This window comes from Tachypleus tridentatus, chromosome 12, assembly GCF_004210375.1.
Source record: "Tachypleus tridentatus isolate NWPU-2018 chromosome 12, ASM421037v1, whole genome shotgun sequence".
Classification (NCBI taxonomy): domain Eukaryota; kingdom Metazoa; phylum Arthropoda; class Merostomata; order Xiphosura; family Limulidae; genus Tachypleus; species Tachypleus tridentatus.
The window spans coordinates 79,952,602-79,964,787 of record NC_134836.1 but is presented as its reverse complement, the minus strand read 5'-3'; the positions used below and the strand labels follow the sequence as shown (position 1 = coordinate 79,964,787).

Here is a 12,186-nt window from a genome sequence, read left to right as displayed (position 1 = left end):
GGAGAAGTAACCTTAATTAGTATATTCCCCAATGGCCTTCAAATGCAAGAGGAGTTAACTGTGTTTTGGAGTGGATATTTTCACCAAATTCTCCCCAGAGTACAGCTTCTTGAACAACTTAGGAGAGCCAGTAAGTCTCTCTGGTCCCTTCAGAATAAAAAAGGGAGATATTTACCCTAAAGATTTGTTTGACAAAGAAAGTATGACATAATGGGGTTCAGGTGAAGATGATGAAGAAGACTGATGTTCAGTCTTCAAGATGTGGTTGTTTACCAATGATGTTTCTTATTATTTTTTTTATATGGACTTGGTGGATCCATAATAAAATAAGATAGATTTAGGGCTCACTGACCCTGTCCACCATAGAGCTCCACCAGGCAACATAATACAATGCCAAACAAGGACACTGCAGCAATGCCAGGGTTTCATAAGCACTATACCCAAACACCAGCATCAGACACAATGTCCACAACACATGTTGAGAATGTCCAACACTGGTACTCAAATGGCTCTAGCCCAAGTGGACCAGCCAAATGACTTTGAGCAGTGCCTCCGCAAGGCTGCCCACCTACAAGAATTTAAAGCTAAAGTGGCATGTCGGGGTTGGACCTCTCCTCCCCTTCATGGGTTACCACACACAGCAAAGATGTGTGGATGTTTAGATCCCAAAGGAGGTAAACTGAAAGTACAGAACCTTCTGTGGGAGGTACTCTCACCATGTACAATAATCCACCTCAAGAGGAATATGGATGAAAATGAGTCAACAACACAGATATATAACAGACAATAATACAGATAAGAAACAACCAGTAACACATATCTAAAACAGATAGCAGCAGGGCTAAGGAATAGTGATGAAGATCTACAAACAGGTAGTAGTAAGGATAAGAAACAGTCAGTAACATAGATCTACAACAGACAGTAATAAGGATAAGAAACAGTCAGTAACATAGATCTACAACAGACAGTAGTAAGGATAAGAAACAGTCAGTAGCATAGACCTACAACAGACAGTAGTAATGATAAGAAACAGTCAGTAGCATAGACCAACAACAGACAGTAGTAATGATAAGAACCAGTCAGTAGCATAGACCTACAACAGACAGTAGTAAGGATAAGAAACAGTTGGTAACATAGATCTACAACAGACTAGTAAGGATAAGAAACAGCCAGTAACATAGATCTACAACAGGCAGTAGTAATGACAAGAAACAGTCAGTAATACAGATTTCCAACAGACAGCAGTAAGAATAAGAAACAGTAACACAGATCTAAAACACACAGTAATAAGAAACAGTCAACAAATAGCACAGAATCAAAGCAATCAGTAACAAGGCTTTAGAAACTGTTAACAAGTAGCACAGCTTCTGAAGTCAGTAGTAAATCTTAGAAATGGTCAATAAATAGTACAGCTTCTGAAGTCAGTAGTAAATATAAAAAAAATTCAATAAATAGCACAGCTACTGATATCAGTAGTAAATGTAAGAAACAGTTAATAAATAGCACAACTTTTGAAGTCAGTAGTAAAGCTTATGAAAATGAAATAAAAACATCCACCAAAATGAATAATCAAAAGATAAGGGCATGATTGTAGTTATTAAATATAATGAATTAGAGATTAAAAATAAGTAGTATATTAAGAAAATATCATATGAATCTACTGTTCTAAACAGCGAAATTTCTCCATAAAAGTTATTGCATGACTTACAATTTAGTTGGAAAGATAAAATCCTTCAAGTAAATTCATGTAAATTAATAAATCTTTTCAAGAGAAACAGAAGATTCATAATGTTAATGGATCTAAAAAAACCAGGAATGAAAAAAAAGTTAATATACATTTTTAGAGAACAACTGAAAATATGTGCTTCATGGAACTGGGAGTTCAAGTTAGAAAATATAGCAAATCAAACAGAAGATGTTAGTATTTATTAGGCATAAATAATACCAAAAGTTGTAAATTACATCCTTGTACATAGCCAAACTATCTTACAATTAGGCTAGTGTACAGTGTTTAACACAAGACACCTAAACAAAGAAACATTACACTGTTAGATACAAAAATGTTAAACACACACACATTTGTTGTATACATTTAAAGAGTTTGAGAACATGTTTAATTTTATATCTACAATACCCTACCCATTTCTCTACTTTATTCACAACAATATCCTATCCATTTCTCTTCTTTATTTGCAACAATAAGTTCTTTTGTTTCTACTTTCATGGCACAGCTATGTTTAACCTGTTCAGTGCCTTAGACGAGATAACTCGTCCAAGCCAATCACTAACACAGTGCCATAGATGAGCTAATTCATTCTCAATAATATCTAACTTCAACGCTAGATGTCAGCACCATATATGCATTGGACCTACTTAAAAATTGTTTCACTTTTGATCCAAAATGGTGTCACAAAAAAGTTACAAAATGAAGAAGCATTAGAGTTGTATTGTAGCAGTTGAAATACTTGGCAGTCAACAGGTTAACTTGAAGAAAACACAACTTCAAAAACAAATCTTTCTGTTCTTACTTAAATAGTAGCTCACTAATTGGAATAATTAATTTTTAAATTATATTTGGATCCAACCTTGATTAGGTTAGTCTGGCTTGGTACAAATTCTATTCTTCGGTGGTTGATTGAAAGAAAACTCCATCAATTTATGAACATTGCACAAAATTATTTATAGTTTATTGATATTTTTATAGTTAAAAGTTTTTAATATATATATGTTTGCTACCACATTGGTAAACTTGAATCAAGAGAAATATCCATGATCCATAAATCACTTAATCTAAATTATAAACAGAATTGACCTTTCCAGCCAGGTTATTCCAGGTCACATTTAGAGTAAATGTGCAATGTCAAATTTTGAATTACTTGTGATGTTTGCACACAAATTTCTAATTAAATGTTAAAATTTTAAAATTTCTTTTCTTTAAGTTTTAATGTTTGTCTTAGATCAAATAAATCTCAAAAATCAAATATTTAGTCTGAATTGTTAATATTTAGCTTCTTTTTGTAATTTTTATATGGACTGTGTAAGTAAACATACATAAAGAAAATTGTCAAAAGATGAAACAAAGCTACAAATGTTTAGATTTGTAACAAATTTGAAGTTTACTTGAGGTAAGACAGTTGAGAAACAGTGAATATGAATATTTGGTGATGATGGTGTAGAATTCAACTACCTATCAGGGTTTGGCAGTTGGTACCAGTAGTAATCTGCATTCAGTACACGTACCAAGCCATCAGTATCAGTGGTACCAGTACTTGTTTGTAGCATGTAATATGTTAATAATATCTTTCATCACATGTCCCACCTTCAAAGTTTTGATAGAATGACTTCTCTGGTATTTGAGATTCACTTTTCACAGAATTATTAATTTTTTTATGTGGTAGTTTCGAATTAATACTTCAGTCAATAAGTAAATCTGATCAGGAAAATCAGCAATAGCATGAAGTGTGGGAAACTGGTGACTACTATGCTTTGGAAGAGAATGCGAATGTGTCTATGTGACTGATTGCACATTATGTGGGTGCTTGCATGATTAACCCTCCACACGTGAGCAGAACAACTTGCACATATTTCAGTGAGTTACATTAAAAATTTAATTAAATTACTTAACTTATGATGGTATGCGAACAAACTTGACATCAAGCCATACATAATATTAAAATTTAGTTTATTATCTAAGTTTTAAGTTCCTAGTTGTATCAGGAAATATTTAAAAACAGCCTCAAATTCCTCTTGTTTAAGGATTTAGATATTTATTCTTGAGCCATTTCCTCTTTTTTTTTTTTTTTTGTCCATCTCCTAGAAAGGTATGATGTGATGTATTCTCTATAATTTTATCATCCATATTATGCAGCTATACAAAATAGAAAAATCAATGAAAATTTATAAACCACTTTCCACACCTACCTCTCACAATTCACGAACAGGATTTTCTGAAGCCAACTCTTATTAAATTTATTACTAATAGGAAGCCTAGATTTCAACTCATTCACTGACATAGTCATCATACCATTTGGACTTAGGGAAAATTCACAGTTTGGTTTAATGTGAAAAAAAAACATTACCACAAGAACACACTGACAAGAATAGTTAAATTTCTAATTGTTCAAAAAAAAAAAAAAAAATCACACGATTAGAGATGCTTGAGTATGGGTAATGGCAACTTGGTATCATTGATACTTTTGCGAACTTTGCTACCCACACAGTTTTTGTTATAACATTGATGTTTCTAAGGTTATCAAACTTAAAGATATACCATCTGAAACTGATTATTTTATTTATTACAATCTCTTGTTCATACAACTTCCTCATATGGAATGTAAATTTGAAAACTTTACTTTCAGAGCATTACATCAGACGTAACATAAGCTATTAACAGTTTTGTATTGTTCACGTGGTATCAAAAGGCAATGAATTAACTTACTAGGTTTAATTGTATGTTTGTTTTGTTCAAGATGTTGCTTTCAGAGACCAGTGACTGCACATAGAAAGTTTTACTTTGGTAAGTTGGTACCTATAGGAGAAGGTATTCATTTGTAGTTATGAAGTCCATAAAAGGGGAAATAGCATAAATCAGATACCTCATAATGAACTCTAGCCTCTACTACTTGAAACAGTTGTGAAAGACAAAATTAAGTTTTACACAGTAAAGTACTATATACCTCTATGTATATTAGTTTAATGCTTCAAAAGATATTCTATTGCACTATTTCTTATAATAAAATGGGCTAATGCACAATATATTATTCATAATGACTGATAACAGCTTTCTTCCAGTACAATAAGGCCTATTCTAATTATATAATTGTATTTCTTAGAATGAAACATAAAACTACAAATAACAGTGGTGTGCAAAGATAAATAACTTACCAAAATGTTGAATACATTTATCTTTAAGGAACAATTAACCATTTTTTAATAAACAATAATCCAAATAGTGTACAAATGAAAGATACATCATTGAATCTATATAACCTGTAGCTTGTAGGCTAGATATTATGGGAATACTGTTTAATAACGTAGCATGTAATCACATCACGTTATGATCAGTGATGACGAAAAAACCCACTTGTAGAGAACAACATACATGTAAAAACCAGGCACAAAACTAAGGTCTATACTGTGTAAAAACTACACTGACAAATACCACACCAACATTATTTATAAAATACAATGTGATAACTGCCACGACTTCTATATTGGAGAAACAAGTAGAAAAATGGAAACCAGATTTAAAGAACACAAAAAGTCACCTTCATATGTTTTCGAACACTACAAATCAAATAAACACAGCATAACCATAAAAAACACCCAAATACTAAATAAAGAAACAAACATGAACAAATGCAAAATTAAAGAAGCTTTACTTATACAACAACTTAAGCCCAAAATAAACCAATACAAAGGAACTCCTTTATACCTATATTAATAAATATAATTCAACATCTAAGCATGCCGTCTACATTCCTACACTCAGTTACACAACTCCCTTCAAACATGAGGTCAGCTATCAGTCAGTTACCTCTTTCTTTCTTTGTGAACCTGATGATGACTGAAGAAGGTCGAAACATTGTTCTCTCCTCTACATCACGTTATGATTTTCACTCCATTATAATTCATTAAAAACAACTTGTGCTTTAGAATATCCCATGGTTATTAAAGACTTTCATGAGTTATCAAATTTTATTAATGAGAGGTCAAAGTTCACATAAGACTGCTGAGTGGCAGTGAAAGAGTTCAGAAAAACCTAAATATATTGCTGTAAAAAAGAGTTCTTTAAGAAAAAGAAAAGCATGCTAATCAAATTTTAACCCACCAAATATTGGATATTTCATGCTCCTGAAACACTCCACTCTACACCACCAACCAGGGTACAACAGGACATGCACTATGGTGTCACCTGACCTGGTAACCCAGTCCATGCATATCTCATGTAAATTAAATTATATTACCCACCATCTTTCTTACTATTCTCCATGCTTGACTTGCCTGGATCATACTGGTCCACCTGGATAGATCGAGTGCGCTTAATGATTCCAGAGATTCCCGAGCGTCTGCTACGGATCATACTGAGTTTTCTCTTTGGACGTCTTTTCGGGAACGAAGGACGGTTGAGTGGTTTATGAAGTTCACGATCTAAATACTGTTTCACCATAAAATGTAAACCTGATAAAACATTATTAAGACATAATTTTAATCATTTTGTAGTGACTTTTCTTCTGAAACAGTGTATAAATAAGTAATATTGAAAAATATGAAATGTCAAGAAACCATTTAAAGAATTTTTACAAACACAATACAGGAAATTCTGCTATTAGTTATTGACATAACAAACTACAATGTCATAAGGAAAAAGTAAAAAACAAATTAGTAGATTGCTACTAATAAACCACAAATATGTTTATTAGGTAAGAAATAAAATGTTATAACAAGAATTATTACCTTCTCTCTGGCTTGGTCCAAATTTGTTTATAAACAGAACAAATTTACTCTAGTTTCCTACACTTTCAAATTGAACATAATCACAGTGAAATATTTCACATTCAACATAAAACATTTAATGTTTCACACCACACTCCATATCACTGCCTACTCTCAGTACAATACAAAGTTTCATGCCACACTCCATATCACAACCTACTCTCAGTATAATACAATGTTTTGTGCCACACTCTATATCACTACCTACCTTCAGTACAGTAAAATATTTTGCACTACACTCCATATCACTACCTATCCTCAGTAAAATAAAATGTTTTGTGCCACACTCCATATCACTACCTACCCTCAGTATAATACAATGTTTTCCACCACACTACATATCACTACGTATTGTCAGTACCATAAAATGTTTCACGTCTCTTTCCAAACTTACTATCAGGATCACCCTCCTCTTGATTTCCTAAAAAGCTCAAACTCGTGATGCAAGATGTGCTTAGAAATTCATCCAGAGATCCCAAAGCCACTCTGTAAGAGTTCAAATAAGTTGATAACCCTACATTAACATCTTTTTTGAAAAATATTTAACTGTGATGCGAGACTTATGTGGGATAATTTCTAAGTTAACAACTATTCATTTTTTCATGAACCAAATTGATCTAATATTTTTGTCAGTTTTAATAGAGCACACAAGTAGTAACCACAAAGCCTGAGTGACTTATTAATTCTACTTCTGCTGATCTTTCAGTAAAGAAGTCAAGCAAGAAATAATTTAAAAATTAAATTGAATACAAGAATGTTGAACTATATTTCATGTCATTATTTTCTATTTGCTGTATATTTTTTACAGTTAACTGTTACACGATATGTGGCATTTGGCATTGTTGGGTTGATGTACCTTTCACATTCAAACTGTCTCTTATTTCAAGAAGAGCTTGAAAGGAACATCTAATAAATAGGTTGTGGAATTAGCCCAAGAGTTCATTATGTAAAGTCATTCCAGCTCAGAAGAAGCTGATTTTGTTTTGAATTTCATGCCAAGCTACAAGGCCTGTCTGAGCTAACCATCCCTAATTTAGCAGAAAAAGCCTATAAAGCAGGTTGCTGGTCATCATCACTCCCCACTAACTCTTGAGCTACTCTTTTACCAACAATATAATGGGATTGACAGTCATATTATAACACCCCACAGCTGAAAGAGGAGCAAGTTCTGTGAGATGGAGATTCAAACCTGCAACCCTCAGATTGTGAGTCAAGTGCCCTGGCCATACTGGGTCACTAAGAAGAAACTTACATGAAACTGCAGATGCTCACAGATTCTTAATAACCATTTATTAATAACTAGTAATTTTTTCCAGTTACTGTTAATCAGTTTAACTTTCCAGATTTATTAATTTTATTTTAATTCTGTAATGTCTTATTTTGTAACATTTTTGATAATTATAAAAATAATTACATTTCATAAATAATAATAACGTAATACAATGCTGTAATGTGAGATACACATACATCAAGTGAATTATAACTTCTGCAAGAGGATTAATAAATAGACATGCCCCAAAGGGCAATAAAACAAAATTAAATATATGTATACCATTACAAGCCTTAAGCTACTTAGGATAAACAATTATTGTTTCCTGGTTGCAAGCTGCAGTCATTCCAGAAAGCAAAAAGGGTAATTATATTTATTTACTAATTTTTTACGGTAGTTCATGAGTTGTTCAGAATCAATTGGGCTTGTGGAGAGTTACGAAAAAATAATAGATAAAATATAAAACTTTATTGTTAAAATATGATTAATACTGAAGTCACACACTTGTATAATCTACTGAACCAATAACAAGAGCACAGTTAAGTCTTGAAACTTCCATTACAAAATAAAGAGTTTCTTTCACAAACCATGGACTGGAGATGTAAAAGTGTTGAAGCATGTATCATAATAAATTTGTTGTTCCACAACAGTGAACTTAAATACTATTTTATATCTGTATTGTGTGTATACTTACTAAAATGTCTACCTTTTTTTTAGTTAAACATAATTAACAAAAAGGAAGAAGCAACTTAAGCTAAACTATAGATGGAGAGAACAAAGACTCAACTGAACATTGTTTTATAAAAGAACTTGATGTCTGTCCTACCAAGTCCAACCATTACACCAGACTACACACACGTGAAAGAGTTGGCACCAATGGCATATGACATGCATTGTCTTGCCCAGTGATTAAATTTAGTGGTTAGTTTATATAAGCATGAAGAATGGTATTATAAAACAGTTCTCTGTAGTAGCTCATATGGTGTTTTCATTTATTAAAGACAGCACAAAGCATTACTCATCTCTTTAAGGTCATACAAAAAAAACTTGCACATTGCATTCATTATTGGTAAAACAAAGAAGAAAACTGTTCCATACATCTTGGCACAGCCACACTTTCAAAGTCTGCATCAGAACCTCTGGTGTATGACAGTAACACAATCAGTGTTTGAAAGTCTACATTAGAATCTCTAGTATTTGCCAGTAACACAATCATTGTTTAAAAGTCTACATCAGAATCTCTGGGATGTGATGGTGACTGGTGAATCTCCTGTGTATGATGGTAACTGTGACTGGCAAATCTCCTGTGCATGATAGTAGCTGTGACTAGTAAATCTTCTGTGTATGACGGTAAATGTAACTGGTAAATCTGTGTATGATGGTAACTGTAACTGGTAAAACTTCATATTTTTTGAAGGGTTTAAACTTTGAATTCTGACTCTTTCAATCCCAAGTGTTTAAGATAATGATAGAACCATTGTAACAATAGCATCTCACATTGAAGTGTTACTATCAGAATGTGAGAAGTGAATAAACTCTTGACCAGTATTCTGTAATGGATTAAAGAATAGATGACAATACTGATGTTTATCAGTTCCTAACACCAGAAATATTTCAAGCCAATTCAATCCACAGCATAATTGACTGATTGATTTAGTGTTTTGTGGCACAAAGCAGCTAGGCTATCTGTGCCAAACATCCAGTAAAAAGGTAAAAATAAATATAGTAAAATACATAAAAGGGAATGAAGGTAAAACAAAACATCATTGAAAAACAGAAAAAGTATAAAATCAATGGTGACACCTAGTCTACAATCTTAAGAGAGAAAGCAGAGTAAGAGAAGTTGTAAAGGACTTTCTCTAGCAAAATGGTAATGATCATAACCTGCCAGGGAGACTAACAGGTAAGTGCAAGAACCACTGTCAATCACCTGAAGTTGGCCTTTCCAATCCTGGTTCCGGGTTATGTTGTCATAACAGGCATGATCAAAAGGTAAAATAAGAAAAGTGTTAAAAGACATATAGCAAAATCATAATAAAAATTAGCCAAATGTCCTGTAAAAAGGTAAAAGTAAAGTAAATGCAATAAAATTCGTAAAAGAAAACAAAGGTAAAAACAAAACAGCAATTAAAAACATAAAATGGCATAAAACCAATGTTGACATCCAGTCTACAAAGTTGTAAAGGACTTCCTGTAGTAGAATGGTAATGATCATAACCTGCCAGGAAGACTAACAGGTAAGTACAAGAACTACTGTCAGTTACCTGAAGTTGGTCTTTCCAGTCCAGGTTCTGGGTTATGTGTCATTATGGCCACTACCAAAAGGTAAAGTAATAAAAGTGTTAAAAGATATGCAGCAAAATTGTAATAACTTGCTAGGACGACTAACGGGTAGTTCAAACAGCAGCGTTAGTCATCTGATGTTGGCCTTTCCAGTCCTGGTTCCAGGTTATGTGTCATTATGGCCAGTACTAAAAGGTAAAGTAATAAAAGTGTTAAATGACATGCAGCAAAAGTGTAATAACAACTCGCCAGGATGACTAACGGGTAGTTCAAATGGATAGTTCAAACAGCAGTGTTAGTAACCTGAAGTTGGCCTTTCCAGTCTTGGTGTCAAGTTATTAAATGTTCTGGCCATTTTACAATGCCAAATGAACTAGAGAGATTGAGACTAAAAAGGGAGCCACAGTTAAAAAGGTGTAATGAATAAATATCAAACACTTAAATAAGGTTAAAAAGATTAATGGCCATTAAAAAACTAAAAACTTTATCAAGGTGGACAGTGTCACCATCACCAATAACACTGTCCAATGTTACAGACAAACCCTGGGACAGAACATGTTTAAAAAAGTGCCATTGTTGAGAGTCGTAACGATGGCAGGAAAGTAAAATGTGGCTTACAGTAATTTGAGTGTTGCACAAACTACACACTGGTGTATCAGTTCCAGATGAAAGAAAACGATGAGTTAAAAAACTGACAAATGCGTAGTCTAGTTAGAACAACTTCCTCCTTCCAAACCTAATGGAAGCTAGACGGCCAAAGCCCAATATAGGGTTTTATTTGAAAAAGCTTGTTGTCACGTTGCTCACTCCACGTGGACTGCCAGCTGGCACGAAGACGAGCCTTAAAAACAGGACCATAGTCCATGTAAGGAATAGGCACAGTGGTGATAGTACCAAAGCAGATAGATTTAGCTGCCATTAAAAGATTTTTAATAAACGTAGGTAAATGGCCACGTAACCCATATATATGGGGGTCTCGCAAAATGCCATACCTCCATGTTGTGTCATAAGCCTTCTCAATGTCAAAGAATATTGAAAAAAAAGATGTTGGCATTTGAGAAAGGCTTCTCTGATTGATGTTTCAAGTCAAATCAGGTGGTCCGTGGTGGAATGCTGTCGTCCAAACCCACACTGGGTGGGTGAGTGGAGGTTGTTTGATTCGAGGAACCAAACTAGACGAGCATTAACCATCCTCTCTAAGGTCTTACAGAGACAGCTCGTCAAAGCAATTGGATGGTAGTGTGAAGGAATCTTGGGATCTTTCCCAGGTTTAGAGAAAGGTAAGATAATAGCCTGGTGCCAGGCATCAGGAAAAACATTCTCCTGCCAGATCCAGTTAAAAACAATTAGAAGAATATCAAGAGAAGCGGGAGAGAGATAGCGCAGCATGTCATAGTGTACATTATCAGGTCCAACAGATGTACTGCCAGACCGATGAAGGGCCATTTTCAGTTCCATCAGTGTAGAGAAACAATTATAGTAAAAAAGACAGTCAGTTCGAAAGGAAAGAGGTGAACACTCTGCCCGAGTCTTGATGGCCAAGAAACTGGAAGAACAAGCAGAAGTGCTAGATACCCGGCAAAAGCTTTCACCTAGAGTATCGGCAATGCTCCGGACATCAGCTACCTCTTGGCCATCAGAGAGTAAGATGGAGAGGGGTACAGAATTGTAGTGCCCACTGACCTTTCAATTCCTGTCCCATATGACTTTGGAACTGGTGGTAGAAGATATGCTAGTTGTGAACTTAATCCAAGATTCCTTCTGGCTTTGATGTCTTACCGACCTAGCATGTGGACGGGCCTGTTGGAAAGCAATGCAGTTCAAAAGTGTGGGATATCTACGGAAAGTATCCCAGGCCCGTTTTTGAGCCTTCCGTGCAAAGTGGCACGCAGGATTCTACCACGGACGAGGATATCATGGAAAACGTGTCGAGGTTTTAGGAATACACTAAGCAGCTGCTTGTATAATACAGTCAGTTACCACTGCCACACAGTCATCTATTGATGGCTTACAGACAATAGCAGGATCAAGTTCTGTCAGCCTGATCCAGCTTTCACCGGGGCACGTGGGTAGGGTGGCATTGACCACGGCCAGTCTCTCTCAAACGTATAGGAAAGTGATCACTGCCTAGTGGATTA

General features: G+C 34.4%; 1 protein-coding gene across 11 annotated transcripts in view; it reads right to left on the bottom strand.

Moving 5' to 3' along the window:
- LOC143233767 (putative phosphorylase b kinase regulatory subunit alpha) overlaps window positions 1-12,186 on the bottom strand; it is a 62,100-nt gene that overhangs the window by 11,950 nt on the left and 37,964 nt on the right. For 5 of the 11 annotated variants that reach the window (XM_076470409.1, XM_076470400.1, XM_076470399.1 and 2 more), the window contains 2 exons: window positions 6,890-6,981; window positions 5,971-6,180 (listed from right to left, as the gene is read on the bottom strand). In XM_076470409.1, coding sequence (XP_076326524.1) covers window positions 5,971-6,180; window positions 6,890-6,981 — 302 coding nt within the window. The remainder of the gene's footprint in view (window positions 1-5,970; window positions 6,181-6,889; window positions 6,982-12,186) is intronic. The other 6 variants (XM_076470410.1, XM_076470405.1, XM_076470406.1 and 3 more) reach the window with 2 other exon arrangements.